This window comes from Phytophthora ramorum, assembly GCF_020800215.1.
Source record: "Phytophthora ramorum isolate Pr-102 chromosome Unknown Phyram_PR-102_s0022, whole genome shotgun sequence".
NCBI lineage: Eukaryota > Oomycota > Peronosporomycetes > Peronosporales > Peronosporaceae > Phytophthora > Phytophthora ramorum.
In genome coordinates, this window is record NW_027150668.1 from 27,065 (window position 1) to 44,821 (window position 17,757).

At 53.2% G+C, this 17,757-nt stretch overlaps 7 protein-coding genes across 7 annotated transcripts; 4 read left to right on the forward strand and 3 right to left on the reverse strand.

The window, feature by feature from the left end:
- Window positions 1–38: 38 nt before the first annotated feature.
- Window positions 39–1,133, reverse strand: KRP23_14605 (Anti-sigma-I factor RsgI3; the record flags this gene model as incomplete). Its single annotated transcript, XM_067885446.1, has 1 exon — window positions 39–1,133. The coding sequence occupies one exon, from the start codon at window positions 1,131–1,133 to the stop codon at window positions 39–41; it is 1,095 nt and encodes a 364-aa protein (XP_067737114.1).
- Window positions 1,134–5,164: 4,031 nt separating this feature from the next.
- Window positions 5,165–5,962, reverse strand: KRP23_14606 (EGF-like domain-containing protein comC; the record flags this gene model as incomplete). Its single annotated transcript, XM_067885447.1, has 5 exons — window positions 5,165–5,204; window positions 5,276–5,290; window positions 5,353–5,473; window positions 5,546–5,725; window positions 5,806–5,962. The coding sequence occupies 5 exons, from the start codon at window positions 5,960–5,962 to the stop codon at window positions 5,165–5,167; spliced, it is 513 nt and encodes a 170-aa protein (XP_067737115.1).
- Window positions 5,963–6,282: 320 nt separating this feature from the next.
- KRP23_14607 (rRNA 2'-O-methyltransferase fibrillarin 1) lies at window positions 6,283–7,257 on the forward strand (the record flags this gene model as incomplete). The annotated part of the gene is made up of 1 exon (XM_067885448.1): window positions 6,283–7,257. The coding sequence occupies one exon, from the start codon at window positions 6,283–6,285 to the stop codon at window positions 7,255–7,257; it is 975 nt and encodes a 324-aa protein (XP_067737116.1).
- Window positions 7,258–7,950: 693 nt separating this feature from the next.
- KRP23_14608 (uncharacterized protein) lies at window positions 7,951–9,513 on the forward strand (the record flags this gene model as incomplete). The annotated part of the gene is made up of 3 exons (XM_067885449.1): window positions 7,951–8,031; window positions 8,100–8,348; window positions 8,425–9,513. The coding sequence occupies 3 exons, from the start codon at window positions 7,951–7,953 to the stop codon at window positions 9,511–9,513; spliced, it is 1,419 nt and encodes a 472-aa protein (XP_067737117.1).
- A 344-nt stretch (window positions 9,514–9,857) lies between these two features.
- On the forward strand, window positions 9,858–11,122 carry KRP23_14609 (Beta-1,4-galactosyltransferase 1; the record flags this gene model as incomplete). Its single annotated transcript, XM_067885450.1, has 4 exons — window positions 9,858–10,159; window positions 10,228–10,369; window positions 10,446–10,681; window positions 10,750–11,122. The coding sequence occupies 4 exons, from the start codon at window positions 9,858–9,860 to the stop codon at window positions 11,120–11,122; spliced, it is 1,053 nt and encodes a 350-aa protein (XP_067737118.1).
- A 190-nt stretch (window positions 11,123–11,312) lies between these two features.
- KRP23_14610 (putative ATP-dependent RNA helicase ddx52) lies at window positions 11,313–13,527 on the forward strand (the record flags this gene model as incomplete). Its single annotated transcript, XM_067885451.1, has 4 exons — window positions 11,313–11,409; window positions 11,543–12,092; window positions 12,171–13,245; window positions 13,330–13,527. 4 exons carry the CDS (start codon window positions 11,313–11,315, stop codon window positions 13,525–13,527), a joined length of 1,920 nt encoding a protein of 639 aa, XP_067737119.1.
- A 405-nt stretch (window positions 13,528–13,932) lies between these two features.
- Window positions 13,933–15,044, reverse strand: KRP23_14611 (TATA-box-binding protein; the record flags this gene model as incomplete). The annotated part of the gene is made up of 6 exons (XM_067885452.1): window positions 13,933–14,187; window positions 14,263–14,382; window positions 14,458–14,529; window positions 14,594–14,662; window positions 14,731–14,818; window positions 14,872–15,044. The coding sequence occupies 6 exons, from the start codon at window positions 15,042–15,044 to the stop codon at window positions 13,933–13,935; spliced, it is 777 nt and encodes a 258-aa protein (XP_067737120.1).
- Between the last annotated feature and the right edge of the window lie 2,713 nt (window positions 15,045–17,757).

Sequence of the window (17,757 nt, forward strand, 5' to 3'; positions counted from 1 at the left end):
AAGGTGGGCGGATATTACTTTTGTTACTTTATGGTGGTTTAGTCCACTGCTACGAGCTGCGACCGAGGAAGGATTTCGGACGCCTCAGCGATGAGAGCCTGGGATGGAATAAGCTGGCGGGTTTGTCGGACGCTCTGCCAGAATAGGGAGAGATATCCCGGATCTTGCTGGAGTGAGGCACTGCGGTACTCGACGACGATGGCATGGAGACGTCCGCCGACTAGCATCACGTGTCCCGCGGTCGCACCAGTATTCAAGCCATCGATTACGGCCTGGCTATCAATGTAGACACCAGCAGCACTCCCGTCACTTTGCACTTTCACCCACAGCGTGTACTCTTCTGTAAATTGAGGGCGAAGGAACCCTCGCCAAACAACACGCGGGTAACCACGCATGCTGACGTTTTTGCTCCAGTCGAAGTCAATCACAGCGTCTACGGTACGCACCGCACTGGGTAAGTTTCGCTGGACAGACCCCGTGTCGACGTAGTAATATCCCGTCAGCCCCCGGCTCGGTTCAGCGACTTGTGTCTCGATCTCGTATGTTCCGGGAAGCACAACGCGGTAGGTCACAACGTAATCACCATTCTTTAGATCTGTGACGTTGCCCGCTGAGCTGTCAGGCCCATGCACACGTGCAACAAGTAGATCACCGCCACTGTTCCGAACGTTGCTAAATGCATCCTGGACTGTGACATGGTACGTGTAGTCCTGCTTCGTGGAAATCTGTGGACCCAAGCCTGCTCCAGCTGTCGTGGCGTCTGCACCGCTGGGGGAGACGAAGGAAGTGACCGCTGTGGCAACGTTGGGGGATACGCGCAACGTCGACGTCTTCTGTGTGAATGAAGCGCCTTCGTCCACGCTCAACAGCACAGCGTACAGTCCAGTGAGGGTGGCAATATACTCCACGTGCGTGTCTTGGTCCGATTGATCACCATTGACCATTTGTGCTAGCTTTGTGAGCACTTCGATTCCGGTGCTCATATTTTTCAGCTTTACACGAATTTTACCGATGTTTGCAGCCACCATAGACGATGTTAGGCGGTTGGCACTGCCATCACGAAGCTCTAAAATGAAGGATGTGAAAACTCCAGCGGTAGTAGTCACAAATCCTCCGCCAACCAGGGTGGACATAGCTGCACTTGGCGATCCAGGGTCGACTTGGAATTTGAATGGACTGCCCTTAATGTTGTACGGAGCTAAGAAAGCCACCAGAGCATCGCCACCGGGAGGAGAACTGGACTTCTTTGCATCTGGGAGTGCAGCAACATATAACGAGAAGATTCCGGTCAGATGAGGGACAAGATTGATTTTGTATGAGCCGTCACGTAAATCGGTGATAGACAGATCAGGCTGCGCGCCCCCACTTGGCACCTGTGGAAGTAATACGTAAAGTGTGCAGTCATCCTCGCCACTCATTTTGTTGCCGAAGGTGTCTCGTGACACGACAACAAAAATGAATGGTTCATCGACTACTGCCCGAACTGCAGCCAAACCGTGCATTAACGTAAATTCTGGAGTGAAGGCTGTAGGATCTGCCGCAGCAGGCTTTATATCCAGTGGTGGTACGTTGTTCACAATTCCCCAGGACGTAAAGAGCCGAGACGATGGAATTATTTCACGAGCTTGTGAGAGACTGCTCCACCACAGATAAACAGTGGCGTTAGGTATCTCCAACGGTTTTGAAAAGTTGAGTTCGAGATCCAGGAAAGTTTGCGATGTAAGTGGCACCTTCATCAACGCATTGGTATCACCTTTGCTGCTTATTGCTGAAGTTCGGCCGATGCGTAGACTAGCGAGGCCCAACACATCCACTTCGAAGGTGTAAATCTCAGTGAAGAGAGGAAGCAGGAATCCATTCCAGCGCACACTAAAAGTCTCTGCAGAGTAAGTCTGGACGGGTGGATACTCACCGAAGTCAAAATTAATGGAAGCATCACGCCGGTTTAACACCATCTGAATCGGAAGCCGAAGCCGATCCAGCAGTAGCAGCCCCAACAGGCACTCGCCGAATAGTACGAACCATTCAATCCCCCTGGCATCATCAATTTGGGCGTAAAGGGAAACATCACAGCACGTGTCGGTCGTAACGTGAGCAAGTAACTCCCATTTTTTTCGTCAGCAATTGGCACATTTTGGAAAGCGCGCACAGCTTCATCTAGCTGGAAAAAATTACCGCCACTCTCAAGTACATTTCCGATGACATCACGCGTCGTAAGCCTGGTTACAAGAAGTGCACCAGCTCGGAAGACAACCGGTGGATCGACTTGCGTCTTAGGAAGCGCCGGTGAGAGCAAATCCAACGAGGTGGTGGCGGGCGACGCACCGGCTGGATACGTGTACATCGTGAAGGGACTTGAGGTGACTGCCACGTTATCCACAGATACGCTTATTTTGTAAGTACCCTTGAGACCTAACGTATACGCCACGATGAAGATGCCTTTACCGGCATAGGTTACAGCAACTGCTGCGTTGATTGCGGATGTAAGTATCCCCGGGCCTGTGAAAACTGTACTAATAGTTTCACTACCAGCATTGGCCTTCGCATTCCCAAAAGCATCATAAATGCTGATAGTGAAATTTGTTCGCTCACCAGCCACAGCCGAAACGAGCGCGTTCCCAAACGCCACGCACCGTGATCCCAGAGCGGGTCCAGCAGCAACATCCACCGGACTCCCGATAATCGCTTGCTGGGAAAGCTTTACATGCAACCACGTAATTCCAACGTAGTGCGCTGTGTATGTGCACGTGTAGTGTCCGTTAAGAAGGTCTGTACATGGATTTCCGTTCACATTTCCCTTTTCAGGGTGTTTTAGTACCACCGTCAGCGCCGACGCGACTCCACCAATTGGCACAGAGTTTCCAGAGAAATCACGAGTTGTCACCTCGAAAGTAGTTTGCACGTTGGTCCGCGCAGAAGTAATGCCTGGACCTAGGGCGCTGCTTGTAGGCCCTACGGGAGTGCTGGGTATGACGGTGATCACATATGGACTGTTGTGTAAGTGCACTCCATTCCATGTCACTGCAATGCTGTAGCTACCAACCACACGAGGTGTGTATGTGAATTTGTAGGTTCCGTCTGCATTGTCGACAACTTGGCCTCTTGCTACAGTTGGAAGAGCACTGGACGCCAGGACAGCCTGCAACTTCAGATTAACTACCCCTCCGGTGTAAATGCGATTAGCGTACAAATCTCGCGTTTCAAGCGCCACATTAACAGCCTGTCCGGCAACACGACCAGCGAGTAGACCCGAACCAGATAGGATGCACCTTGCAGGATTGAGTTGAGCGGGTACCACGACCACGGCTAAGGGACTTGCTGTCAACGCCATGCTGTTGGCGCTGACACTCATAGAATAATCACCACTGCTCTGAGGTCTTGCTACGACACGAAATGCATCCAGCTCTGGGCTCCACGAAACGAGTGCGTCTTCTGTTTTGGTGCCCATACCACCTAGACTTCGATCGGTTGTCTGTGTTAAAGTTGCAGCAATAGTGTCTCGCTGCGTACCATGTTGGTCTTTGGTACGTCGCCGGTTCCCGTATACGTCACGGGGTAAGACACTGAAAATAAATGCCTCACCTGCAATTACCTGCATTGCTGGAGATGCAGATGGTCTGCCATTCCGCAGAGTAGAACTCGATAATGCTGCACCTGCTGTCAATGCTGGTGTCACTTTCACGTTGGTAAAGGGAGAACTCTGAATATGACTGCCTGAAAAAAGTTGCTGGGCAGGAATGACATCCAACTTTGCACTTCCGACATTTCCCCACACAACCGCACGTAGATATCTCCCTGTCTTGGAGCTCGGTACTCGAACACCAATGAATAATAGCGTGAAGTATCCAAAGCCACACCAGCTCCTGCTCTGATGACAGGCAAATTATCGCTCGTTTCACCCCCAGAACCCCATCGATCGATGACCAACACATCATCAACCCATACACGTGCGTATCCAACGATAGAAACTGCGATCATGGTTGTTTCAGTCGTAAGTGGCTTAAGCCAGCCGCTCCAGCGTACTGATAAATGACTCTGGGCACCAGGGAACGCTGGTCCAACCCCCCACGTGAAATTCACACGACGATCAATTCGTGATAATATTGGGGGAGCGGTTGATCCCGACGAGTAGGATTCCCCAAACCATGCATCGCCGAAGTACTCACCGCGCAACCCACCGGGATACAATAATTGAACAGCAACTGTGTAATTGCCTGCGTGCTTGCGTAGCCACGTGCAACTGAGCAACGATATCCCGCTTTGCGTCACCGTCCCGAGTCGAAGTGTGCGGAACGCGGCAACCTCAGTGCTTGAATCATCTTCGAGATATGAAGTCATGAGAAAGACAGCTTCGCTATTAGGGTCTATACCAGGAACTCCATTCCCTAAGACACTCTGAATCTGAAAAGTGAGCTGGTCACCAGCAGCACCCCCAAGTAGCAATGTCGTCTGAGGACTAACCACGTACGATAAACCGGCAACAGGCCGAAGTCTATCGTCATCCATAATGGTCACGAATGTACGCCGTTGGTTCCCCAAAGTTGCTGGCGCTACACCAAATAAATCTGTAGGAGCGAATGGTTCGCGTAGCCGAAGTCTGAAATTTTTGTCGCTCTCCAAAATATGGTCATCATGAATCTGCAGCTTAAAAGCCATCGAGACTACCCCAGGAGCAAACTCCAGCTTTTGTGAGCTCGTATAGAACACAGTGGGCGACACATCTCCAGGCGTCGTGGTTACATGTTCCAGATCGTACAGCAATGAAGCATGCCCGAGCCCGCCTCCAGATCGCTGCACCGTTATCGTGATGTCGCCTGCAGCTTCAGCAATTGCGTAAAGCGGCGAAACGAACGAGAAGACGCCTCGATGTCCACACACACGATGCGACTCAGAATACGAAGAGCATGTCCACCCAGCATCATCATTACCACCCTGCGTGCAAGTAACGCTTTTCTCGTTCAGCGGTGTCGAGGATAAAGTGGCTGGGACCAGCATGAAGAACTCAGCTTCGTCAAAAACCCGCGGATCTTGACTGCCGTAGACAAAAGCTTGAGAAAACTCGCGGACCTGTTCATCAGCAGGTAATGGTTGATCAATTCTGCGCGCACCACTGCGGCGCACCGAGTTTAGTAGCAGGTCTGCGCACGTAAGACAGCCAGAAGAATTACAAGACAAGCACCGCGGATCGTAGCGCGCACAAGAGGCTAATATGGAAAACAAAGCATACTTGTGAAAATCATTCTCAACGGATAGTTCAAATTGGCATGTAACGTACCGCATGTTTGAGTGCCTGGATCCACATAAAATCCTTCGACACAGCGCAGACAGACAGTAGTCGTGCAGCTCACACACAGTTCATCGAAGGCGCAGAACCTTTGCGAGCAGTCCACCCCACGTCGTGTACGGTCACAAGTGCACGTCCCGGTAGCATAGTCACATTTGCCGCCCCGCGAACAATCGTTCGGACAGCTCTCTACATGTACAGACAAGAGCGTTTCCGTCAGCAGCTATCCCAAACCAAAAGAGCGACTCAGTGACACTCAACTCTTTGCAAAACACAATCCGCCTCGCTTAAAGTACCCTGGCTGACAAGCTGTGCAGTCCAGTCCAGTGTAGCCCTGATTGCACACGCACAAACCGCTGCGTCGATCGCAGTAGCCGTATTCTCGACTGAAGCAGTAGTACTCGCCGTTGCGTCCCGGCCCCACCATACCCGGGCACATTTCTGTCTCAAGACACACAACGCCCTCAATCAATACCGCTCCTCCTCCAATCTCCCTTATTATACCAATCAGATAAACATACGCTGCAGTGGAGCGCTGAAGAAGATCCGCGGCGTGTCTGGCGAGTACGGGGATCCCTCGTTCAGGCGCTCTTCCGCCGGGTTGCTGGGGTCGCCGTAGTAGCCCACAGATCCCGCCGCGTACGGCTCAAAGACCGCGTGTGTGCCCAAGAGGGTCATCCGACGTCGACAGCACGCGGAACGTGCTCACGCTCGGCAACAGTAGCAGGGTCACGGCCAGCACGGACACCATGAGCTCTGGATCGTGATTGGCGTCGCTTCGACAGCACTTCAACCTGTCTATAATTGGCTGAAAGTAGAATCATGGTCGTTGATTGGTTGAAAACGCTTCGTACCTAACCGTGGTCGTTGGTTGGCTGGCAGCGCATCAGCCGGACGTGGCCATTCATTCGGACCCATTTGCTCGGCAATAGCTCAATTCAATTCCGGAAAAGCCAGCGAACTCTCTCGTCTCTCTCTTCTCCCCAAGAATCTCAAGTATGTCTGGACGTGGTTTCGGTCGTGGTGGTGCTCGCGGTGGCCGTGGCGGTGGTCGCGGCGGTGGTCGTGGATTCGGCGGCGGTCGCGGTGGTGGTCGTGGCGGCGGTCGTGGCGCTCCTGGTGGCCGCGGCGGCTTTGGTGGCCGTGGCGGTCGTGGCGGTGACCGCGGTGGCCGTGGCGCTGGCCGTGGCCGTGGAGGTGGTGGTCGCGGCGGTGGCCGTGGCGGCATGGCCGGCGGCGCCAAGGTGGTTGTGGAGCCTCACCGTCACGCCGGCATCTTCATTGCTCGCGGCAAGGAAGACGCTCTCGTGACGCTCAACTCGACGCCCGGCAAGTCCGTGTACGGCGAGAAGCGCATCTCGGTGGACGTGCCAGCCGCCTCGGGCGAGGGTACCGAGAAGGTCGAGTACCGTGTGTGGAACCCGTTCCGTTCGAAGATCGCCGCCGCCATTCTGGGCGGTGTGGACAACATCTGGATCCAGCCTGGCGCCAAGGTGCTGTACCTCGGTGGTGCCTCTGGCACGACCGTGTCGCATGTGTCCGACATTGTGGGACCCACTGGCGCCGTGTACGCCGTCGAGTTCTCTCACCGTGTGGGCCGCGACCTCATTAACATGGCCAAGTCGCGCACCAACGTGGTGCCCATTATCGAGGATGCGCGTCACCCGCTCAAGTATCGTATGCTCGTCCCCATGGTCGACGTTGTGTTCGCCGATGTTGCCCAGCCTGACCAGGCTCGTATCGTGGCCATCAACGCCTCGCACTACCTCAAGAACGGCGGTCACTTCGTGATCTCCATCAAGGCTAGCTGCATCGACTCGACGGCCCCGCCTGAGGCTGTCTTCGCACGTGAGGTCAAGAAGCTGCAGCAGGAGCAGTTCAAGCCGGCAGAGCAGCTGACGCTGGAGCCGTACGAGCGTGATCACGCCGTGGTTGTGGGCTCGTACCGTGCCCCCAAGAAGGAGAAGAAGTAGCTTCGCTCAGGAACAAGCCTCATGGTTTACACTCTCTAACTATGCAAACTGTTTTTCTACATGCTTTTGTCTTGTAGGTCTCCGCCTGGACATGTGAAGCCCTCCTCTTCTTTTCGAGTCTCCTACCACGATTCCAAGCTGCGCTCTTCCTCGAGAGATGTCGTCGTGGGATACCATTGATCTGAGTGCGTTTTGCATTTTTGCATATGAGTGGGGCGATTCCAACGAGGCCTGTTGCAAGGCGGCCTCCGACTTTCTCGATGATTAGAAGTATTGCGTCGGGCGGACTGAACAAAACGGGGCTTGTTGCCGTTCCTCACCCGCTGAAAAGTGGTCACTGGGGTCGGCGGTGGGTCCTATCCGTGATCGAAAGACGTCATCAAAACCTCCAAGTGGGGTCGATGAGAGAAAAGAAGGGCAAATGTTTGTATATCTGCATGTGTAGTCTTAGCTAGTAGTCCTGAGGAAGAGTGCAGCGAGAAGAGGGGTGGCCAACACACCAAGGGTGGAGACCTGTCCGTCTTTCTTCCTGATCAGTTCGCACTGGCGTCTACTAACATGTCGTACATGCAGCCTAAACAAGCAATACACGATAGTTTCACCGGACTTCCTCTTCATCTATTGTTGGTGCCCTGTCGGAACCAAAGTCGCAGGGTTGCATTTGAGCTCGTTTTACCTTCCTCCTAGCCCGCTATGCACCGAGTCAGCGACCAGCTTCGAGACCGCCACCCGTACGCGGACCAACCTTTTGAGGAGTCCTTCAACCCGAAGGAGGTGGGTAGTCGGAGATAGTAAAATGCTCTTCGAGAGACATGTGTTGGCTCAGTCGCTCATGTACTCAGGTGACGCGTGCGTTCGGCGCTAGAGCAATTCCGAAATATGCCGAGTTGCTGGCGACGGAAGATCTCCCCGACGAAGACCGCTGCCGAGCACTTTATGACTTGCGCGAGCTGCTTAGCAGTCCAAACTTCAAGTACACGGCTGTGATGCGGGAGCTCATGTTCACGTGTGCAGACCTAACGCAGTCGATCTCTCCTGAGGTTCGCGCGGACGCTGCGCTGGTGGTTGCATCACTGGTACTGTTCGAAATGGTAAGCTTGCGTTGCATTTTTCATTCGTGGCAAAACCACACATGGAGTAGTCACTGAGCTGTTGCCACACGAGCAGGACGCGCCAAACGACTTGAGCGACGAAGTTGTGCTGACCACGGCGACTCGATTGCTAAGCGATGACGAAGAAGCGGTTGTCGCTGCTGGATGCCGCATTTTCATCAACTTGACGGTTTCTAACGAAGGGTGTCTCCTGCTCGCCAACAAAATTGAGGCCGTCGCCACTTTAGCAAAGATGCTATCTAGCCAGCCGCTGTCGAAGCTCCCACCACAAATTGTCGAGTTGCTCGTGGAGGTGCTGGCCAAACTCACACGGGTCTACGAGGGTGCTCGTACCTGCGCACAATTCACCATTGTAGCGCCGGTGCTGTCGCTGCTTAAAAAACCGCGGCTGTGCCGAGCTGATACGCTATTGCACTCGGCGATGGTGATCACGAATGTGGCTGCATACGACCAAGCCAAGCGAGAAGCCATTCAGCTCAACGCCGTGGAGTTGTGCCTCAAAGCGCTCTCGAAGGTCCTTCTAGGACAAGTGCGTTGTGAGCCGGCTGAAAAGCGAGATGAGCTCACTCGATGCCTCACTGCAGCGGTGATGGCGTTGTCAACATCCGAGGACGCCAAACCACGCGTGATTGAATTCGGTATCGAGCCGTTGGTACAGTGCTTGGCTCACACGAGCGCATCTGTGCGACAGAATGCCAGCATTACCATCAACTCGGCTTGTGATCTGCCTCGTGGCGTAGTTCCGTTCACCCAAAGACTTCTCCACGCACCAGACCTGTTGGTTGATGTTATGGGCATCAAGTCCGTGTCGGCTCTGAACAAGAGCGTGAATAGCTTCAATGACGAGGATACGCCTGCCGCACTAATGGCGTTAGCTGCACTGCAGAAGAAAGACGTGTTTGGAACTGCAGACCGCGTGGTTCAGACCCTGGGCATGCTGGACAATCTCGTCAAGCTCCTCAACGAAAGCGAGGTGCCCGCCGAAACCCAGCTTGGTGTCGCCGTACTGAGACGAATGGGCCAGACCGACTCCAGCTATCGACGGCGCGTGGGCAAGTGCATGATAAAGCACAGTGTCTCCGTATCGCAGTTCGTGCAGATCGTAGGCCTTCCCCCGGCAGCATTTCTCGAGCAAGTTGCGTAGCCAGCAGCTTTACTTTGGGACGTGCTTTTTTTTTCATTGCACTTGGATACACTTATGATATGTATTCAGAGAGGGTATATATTGATAGAGGTGAAGAATAGCGACGGCAGGACGTCCTTATAAAAAACAAGATGTCGTGTCCAAGGTGGTTTTGGAGGTGGCGACCAAGCCAAGCACTAATACACATTGCGATTGCAAATCTGCTCTTGTGTTCGTTGAGCCGAGAGAAGGTTAGCATCTCCCTCGACAAGGACGGGATTGCGCGTATGCGTATCCAACCACTGGATGGTTTAAGCTCTGTCCTCCTTCGTGAAGACATCTACCAGTTTTTTTCTTGAGTGTGGATGGCGACGAAGCGGCCACTTGCCAACGCCCCCGGCGACAACCGCAAGAGGCAGCGACGCTCGAGCGACGCCTTTCTCGCAGAAAGCGATGACAGCTCCACCAGACTTGCTGGAGCACTGGAAAAGACGGAGACGCCACCAGCGCCAGACAAAAGCAGCGCCGCCGCAATGCAGGACACGACGCGGGTGGCGGTGCTGGTGCCATTCCGCGACAACCACCCAGCGCAGAAGCGGCGAGCGCACTTAGACGAGTTCGTGCCGTACATGACGGAGTTCCTGCAGCGACATTGTGCACCGAAGAGGTATGCCACTTCTTGCAGTGGGAACGTGGTGTTGACTTTTTCTGACGGTGGTTGCTTGCGGTGGCTAGTGCCTCGTTCCATATCTTCATCCTGGAGCAGTCGCCGGACGGGCGCAAGTTCAATCGAGGCAAACTGCTGAATGCAGGCTTCGACTTGGCACGCAGCGACTACGACGTCTACATTTTCCACGACGTGGACCTGCTGCCTGGAGTATGTGGAAGGTGCTGCAAGGGTGAACATGTGCGAATTGGAAGCTGATTTGAGTGCTTTGTTGTTCATTGCACAGGACGATCTGGGCGAGTTCTACGCGACGGTGCCTCTTCTTGGACCAATGCACGTTGCACGAGTGTGGGAGCGCTACAACGACAGCTCCAACTATTTCGGTGGCATCGTGGCGTTCACGCGGCAGCAGTTCATCAAGGTCAACGGATTCCCGAACAACTTTTGGGGCTGGGGCGGAGAGGACAATGAGCTCTACAGTCGGGTGGTGCGCAAGAAACTCGCCATCCAAACACCGCCCAGGTTAGTTGTTAGTTGGTTCGAGTTGGTCGTGCTCTCTGACTTTACTGTTGTGTTCGTATCCATTGCAGTGGCACCATTCGTGACCTAGAGGAGCTCACTTTGAAGGAGAAGCTGACGGTGCTACGCAGAAGCAAGTGGAAGTGCACCGTGAAGCACGAGTTGCTGAAGGAGCACCACCGCACGTGGAAGAAGAACGGACTGAAGAGCCTTCGTTACGAGTACGTTGACGCCGAAGCGATCAACAAGCACTGCACCAAAGTCACCGTCAAACTTGGCCCAAACGGCCACTGGTCCGACTCGAGATCTTCCTTGGAGCAGCCCACAACCCCCGACCAGCTCCCAGCCTCATTCTTGGTCCTCACCGTCCCAAAGACTGCAAACGAAGATAACGAAACCGCTGAAGCTGTCACAAACGGTGAAGAAACAAATCAAAAGTTGTGACCTAGAACAACATTGATGCAGAGACCTCGCTGGCGAGGACGCATCGATAGCAAAGCAGGTTGCCGCATGAAGTAGTGGCCCATAATATGCTGTCTATAGCAGTTAATACGGATCAACGGTTTTTGATTGGTCCAAAACTTGTGCTCGTTTTGTTGGTCATTTTGGCTGGACGCAAAGACCAAGACTGACGATGTCCAGCACCTTCTTCGGAGCGCTCACGCAGGGCGCAAAGTTCGGCGGCGTCAAGTTCCAGAAGGACAAGAAGCAGTTCAAGAACATTAGCAACTGTACGCTCTTTCTCTTCATGGAATTTGCACTCTCTAGCTCGCTCTGCGGCTGTAGCACTACACCTTCCAGCTCGCCAACAGCTTTCTAACCACACACTTTCAATTGTTTTGTGCATGCCACAATGAAATTCAGCCAAAAGAGCTAGCAAGGACACGCAGAAAACTGCGACGGTGGACGAGCTGGACTTTTTCGGATTCGATGCCGCACAGAAACCCAAGGAGAAGGCGCCCAAGCCGCGCAAGATCAGCGTCGACATGGTGCCGGAGTGGGCGGGTAACGATACGACCAGCAAGCCCCGCAAGGTCAAAGGCAGCAAGCCTCGACGCAAGCGCAAGCTGAGCGAAGGCGCACTGGAAGAGCAGCGTCTGGAGGACGAGGCTCGCCTGCAAGCGTCGCAGTTATTGGCTCCTCTCAAGACCAAGGCTGTCAAGCGCAAGGAAAAGCGTGCCCGTCGTCGCTCCCGTACAGAGTCGATGGGAAGCGAGGCTGTGTCGCAGCCATCGGATGAGGAAGCCGCGGAGACTAGTGAAAGTGAAGACGATGAGGATGAGGAAGAAGCTGTGAGTCTGTTCAAGTCGAATGATGAGGATGTGGACGCGGAAAAGATGTTTGGCGATGCTAAGAAGAAGGCGAAGAAAGAAGCGAAGAAGGCCGCCAAGAAGAACACTGTTACTGTTGAGCAGTACGTGGACTGCTGCGTGGCTTAGGACCGTCTCGGCATGATTCTCACGTATGATTTCGCATTACTTTTTTGCTACAGGGAAGGGGTGCTGCTGCTTCGACGTCAGCTTGGTATTCGCGTGAGTGGTGTGAGTGTGCCTGCGCCTATTACTTCGTTTGCGGATATGCGCTTGGACTCGAGTTCGAGTGCGCAGCAGATGAAGCGCGTGCTGCTGCAGAACATTGAACGCTCGGAGTACAAGGAGCCTACGTCGGTGCAGATGCAGGCGATCCCGAGTTTGTTGCTTAGGCGTGATGTACTGGCGACTGCACCTACTGGTTCCGGTAAAACTGCAGCCTTCGCCATCCCAATTCTTGGAAACTTGGCAGCCGGTAGCGGATCTAGCAGTGGTATCCGCTCGATTGTGTTGGCACCTACTCGCGACTTGGCGGTGCAGATTCGTGCTGAGTTTACGCGCCTTGCGGTGGGCAAGAAGCTACACATCACATTGCTGTCTAAGGCTACTGCTGCTACCATCGCCTCCCAGACCAAAAGCAAGCTGGCTGTGAACCATGATGTCTTGATTGCGACACCTCTGCGACTTGTGCATCTGATCCAAGAAGCGAAGGTCGATCTTTCGACCGTGGAGATTGTGTGCCTAGATGAGGCTGATAGACTGCTGGAGCTGGGCTTCGTAGAGCAGGTTGATGAGATTTTTGCTGCGTGCACTCACGCTAAAGTTCAGCGTGCCATGTTTAGCGCTACGATGTTGGAGGGAGTCGAGGAGTTAGCTCAAAGTGTGCTGCGTGACCCTGTCAAGGTGGCTGTGGGAACGAAAAATGCAGGCGCTAGCACGATCGACCAGAAACTCGTGTTTGTGGGCAAGGAGGAAGGAAAGCTTGTTGCCATGAAGCAACTGCTACACGACGGCCTTCAGCTCCCCGCGCTGCTTTTCGTGCAAAACAAGGAGCGTGCCAACGAATTGTACCACGAGTTGCTGTATGATGGAGTCAACATCGGTGCAGTCCACGCCGATCGAACCAAGGAACAGCGCGACGACGTGATTCGCCGTTTCCGCACCGGAGAAGTCTGGGTGCTTATCTGTACAGACTTGATGAGCCGTGGTATGGACTTCAAGGCCGTCAACATGGTGATCAATTACGATTTCCCTCAGGTGGGAAGGAGTTATCTGGTACGCGCTTGATTATCCAGACATGGGGTCTAATGGTTGTGTGTTTGCTTTTGTTCGCTTTGACAGAGCGCTGTTAGCTACATTCACCGCATCGGTCGTACGGGCCGAAATGGACGCAAGGGCAAGGCTGTCACATTCTTCACGGAGGATGATATGGTCTACTTGCGTACAATTGCGAACGTCATGAAAATCTCAGGTTGCGAAGTCCCTGCCTGGATGCTCTCGCTTAAGAAGACTAGTGCATCAAAGAAGAGGAGCTTCTAAAGGCACCGCCTATGCGGCACCGCATTAACACGGTCTCCGGATATGACCTGCACAAGGCGAACCGACTGAAGCAGATGAAGCAAGGGAAACACAAGAAGATGATGAATCCACCAATCAGTCCGAATCGCAACCTGCGGGCGATGAGAAGAAGCAGGTGACTTCATCGAAGGCAAGCGACGACAAGAAAAAGCGGAAAAAGCTCAAGAAGAGCCCCAAGAGTGAGTGAATTCGACACTTACTCACGGTAGAAACACTTAAGTGATGGCCATCGTTGGGGCTATTCACGAGCTCAGACTACACGGCATAATGCATATTCTACTTTGCTGTTGTGCTTTTTGTTGATTTGAGTTGGTTAGGATAGGATAGATACATATAGCAATGCACGCTCGTACAGCTTCTTTGGTCTTAGACGTTAGCCCCTGTCTCCAGACGGTCAAGGTCCTCACTATCCTCATAACCATGTTTCCCTGTCATCAGTGACGGTGGTGCCGTCATCTTGCGGTACTGCAATAGCACTGGATACATCTTGTCGATAGCCTGGTGAAGGTGGTTCGAGTCTCTTGCACCGCAAAGCACGATCTTGCCAGACACGAAAATCAGCAGCGTCAGTTTAGGCTCGACAAGTTTGTAAATGAGTCCCGGGAACAGCTCCGGCTCGTACTGTATCAGCAACAACAGTCAGTGAGAATTCCATGCCTGCACCAACAGCACGCAACTGGAAGCAGCACGACGTACACTAGAGAAGCGCGCGTGGTCGTTCAGCAGTCCTTCCAACCGAATCGGGAAGCGGATATCGCACGTGCCCATGACATTGCGCACCTTGAACTCGGTAAACTTGGCCGGAAAGTTGAGTTTCTAAGCAGCCAAAGCACACGTTAGCTCCAACATTAGGCAATTTTCACCGTTACAGCACTCTTCCACCCCACTGACCTGTATTACGCGCGTGAACTTGCGCGCCGCTAACCGGCAGCTGTCCTCACTGGTACCACCCGTAATGACAATCTGGAACAATGTCAACACAACCTCAGAACCTCCCAGAACCTCATCACACAACCAGTTGCCGCACCTTTCCAGAGCCGAAGATCAGCGCCGTCGTCTTGGGGTCTCGTAGCCGCATGATCACCGCCGAGAAGCGCTGCAGTATAACGGCTAACATGTTAGTTAACCGAACAATACCCGCTAGAAAACCACCAGCTTACACACCTTGGGGTTGTACTCAGCGTTGCGCGCGTGCAGCGCGATGGTCTTGAGGTCCAACGGCGTCTTGAGGTCCACTGTGCCCACCACGTTCCTGCAGAATGCGTCAGCAATAGGCAAAAACTCGTGCAATTCCGTCGCACGCACATGATCTTCACGTCCAGGTTCAAACGCTCCTCCCAGTCGTCATCCACCTGCAGCTCGCGCGCGCCTACGCTCTGCAAGCCACGGCCCGGGTCCTCCACGAGTGCCAGTTGGCGCTCCTTGACGGCGCGAGTGCTGCTGCGCGTCGTCGCAGCCGGCGCCTTCCCTATCGCCATCCGTAGCTTGTTGAGTTAAGTTCGTTGGTAGAGAGTCGAGTCTGAAACATAAATTTCAACTACATGTTGATTTTCTATTGTTATATTTAGAAATGTGATTGTTGAAAAAAACTGTAATGTTATAAACATTATAAATTAAACAGAATAAAAAACGACACCAGTTCCCAGCATCCTCACGTAGGTACGCTCCGGTTGCTAGGGGGCGTTGCTGATAGAAGTATGCAATATTGTAGTTTTCAGCACCGCCCCCCCCCCCCCCCCCCCCCCCCCTTAACGCGATATTGACGACCTTTCGAAATTCTCTTTTATCCCAGTCACGCACCCGCTTCAAATCCGCCAGGGAGAGATGGAGGGAGTACGCCGCTAGTGTGAGATGCTGGCGCGCTAGGTGGCTGGTGCCAAGCTCCTACTGCTTTGCTTACGCTGTGTTGCGCGCGTCGCGCGTTGACGCGCCTGCGTGCTACAGGACCCGCCTTCGACTCGATCCAAGATTTCTTGGGCTCGTCGGACTGCGCCGAGACTCCACTCATCGTGACACGTGGCAGAGTTGGCACAGCGCACGAAGAGGAGGAAGAGCGCGAACATGATAATAAGTGGCACGCGCGTCAGCCGAACTCTTTGGAATGCATGTACGTCGGTGGCTGCAGACTGGAGAGATCTTTCAAGCCCAATGGCGAGAGGTATACGCTGTGTGAGAAGCATCGTATACGACAGAACACGCTGGCGCGCGCGCGTTACAAGCGGGTCTTCGCAAAAAGAAGGTGACCTAAGGTCGCCGAGCTCGCTCGGTTGAAGACGCCGCACTGGACGTTGCACCTTTCAGCGAGTGCAACAGCAAGGCACCACAGAGCGAGGTGAGCTCCGTGACGACCGAGAATGAAAAGACGAAGAGAAAAAAACTTTAAGGACGAAGGCTGAAGCTGGACGGAATACCTCCATGCGTCTAAGGCCACTTCGGGATCTAGAATTGGTCGGGTCACCAAGACAACCCAAGATAAAGATGTACTGTTGGCAAATTCACCGCAGCAGCATCCCCAAGTTTTTCTAGCTCGTCGAGCGTCCAGCAAAACCCGCCACAACACCACAACGAAGACACGTGGTCGTACTCGGACTACAGCCCAAGTACTGCCTCAGGAACAGAATTCATCCTCGCCGTGCACTTCTGAGACGCAAGCTGCCGAGGTCACAGACCGAGCTAACAACATCCCGGTGCAAGATCAACCCCCTGTTCGAGAAGTGGCGCTGTTCGAGAGCGCACATCAAACATACTACATGTTGGTCCCTGTTGCTCTTCGCCCATCATGCCAGCGTGCAGCGATTCGGCAAGTGGAAACTCCTGTCGTTGCTGTTCCTACAGTACTCACTGAGCCGATGCAAGACTACGAAGCTCTACGAACGTCGCAGATGCTCCAGAAGAATCGCGTTGACGATTCTACTCAGCAGCTTAGTGTCAGCGCTACGGCACGACGTGAAGCTACACCTCAGCCACGTGTCCAGCCAACATTGCCAACGGAGACGTACGTGGGAGTAATAGCTGAGAGCTCCAATTACTACCACGAAGTTCATGAGTCGAGATGCAGAATGTGCCACCGAGTCACCGACGAAGAGCGTGAGCACATCCTTCAACGGATAGTGGAAGACGATGCCTTCATGCGAATGTGCGCCGACATGCTGAAGAAGCAGTTCGGCACGATGTCGTGAGTCAACAGCTCTTTTCATGTGCGTATTTGTTTCAGTGGTTACAGTTTAGTCACGATGACTAACGAATCCATATATGTACGCGGTTGATACCACAGGGTTCAATGGTATCATATTCCGATCGTAAGTCTAGCGATGCGTGTGTCGCTCTGCAATCTGTCGTCTACAAAAGCAAATGCAGTATGATTAGTAAGTGCATTAGTTATGAGCAACACGTATGACTTAGTATTGTGCATCATGGCGTACCTGGTTTCCTCGAGCTCTTACTCACCGTTTGGCCGAGAGTGCCTGGGTGCAAGACACGAGACTCCAATATCCGCCGGCAGCTTGGCGATGTCTCCGCGGCCCTAAGCGGTTTACTCGTAGCTGGATCGACGCCCCACAACGGTTTGCGTGAATCCATCGGTGATACTCTTTTTAATTCGAGTGCTAGGTCTGGTTGGAGCTGCGTGGGTACAAATGGCATGCTACCATCGTATGCAAAGATCCACACGCTTCATCGCGGCGAAATACATTTGCTGTGGGCTAATGCTACCTCTTTCATATCACGAACTATCGTAATAGCGGCGTCCGTCGTTTTCGCAACTGCACTCAAAACACACGCATTCTCGTCCGCAAAAGTAGCAATTTTGTCAGGCGACGATATCAACTTTTCAAGTGTTAGACGGTGTGTTATGACAATTGAGTTCCGATTCCTAATTGTTGACAAAGCAACGTACGCGAAAGCAACGTTTGGGATCGAGTTAGAATGAAATACAACGTAGCAGCATGTTAGTCCTTGCACTTTGTGCACTGTCATAGCATATGCCATTCATCCGTTTCCACTTCAGGAGGTCTCATTGCAAGAATATCTATTTCACCTGCACGGTGAGTGCTGCACGTTGCGCATGGTCATACCTCGAGGTCAGTGAGAGCTTTGAAAGCACAGGAATACTCTTATCAACGTATGCAGCAAGTTCAGCACGTCCTTCTTCCGTTTCTGATAACTTCACAACATCAGGAGCATCTTTAATCC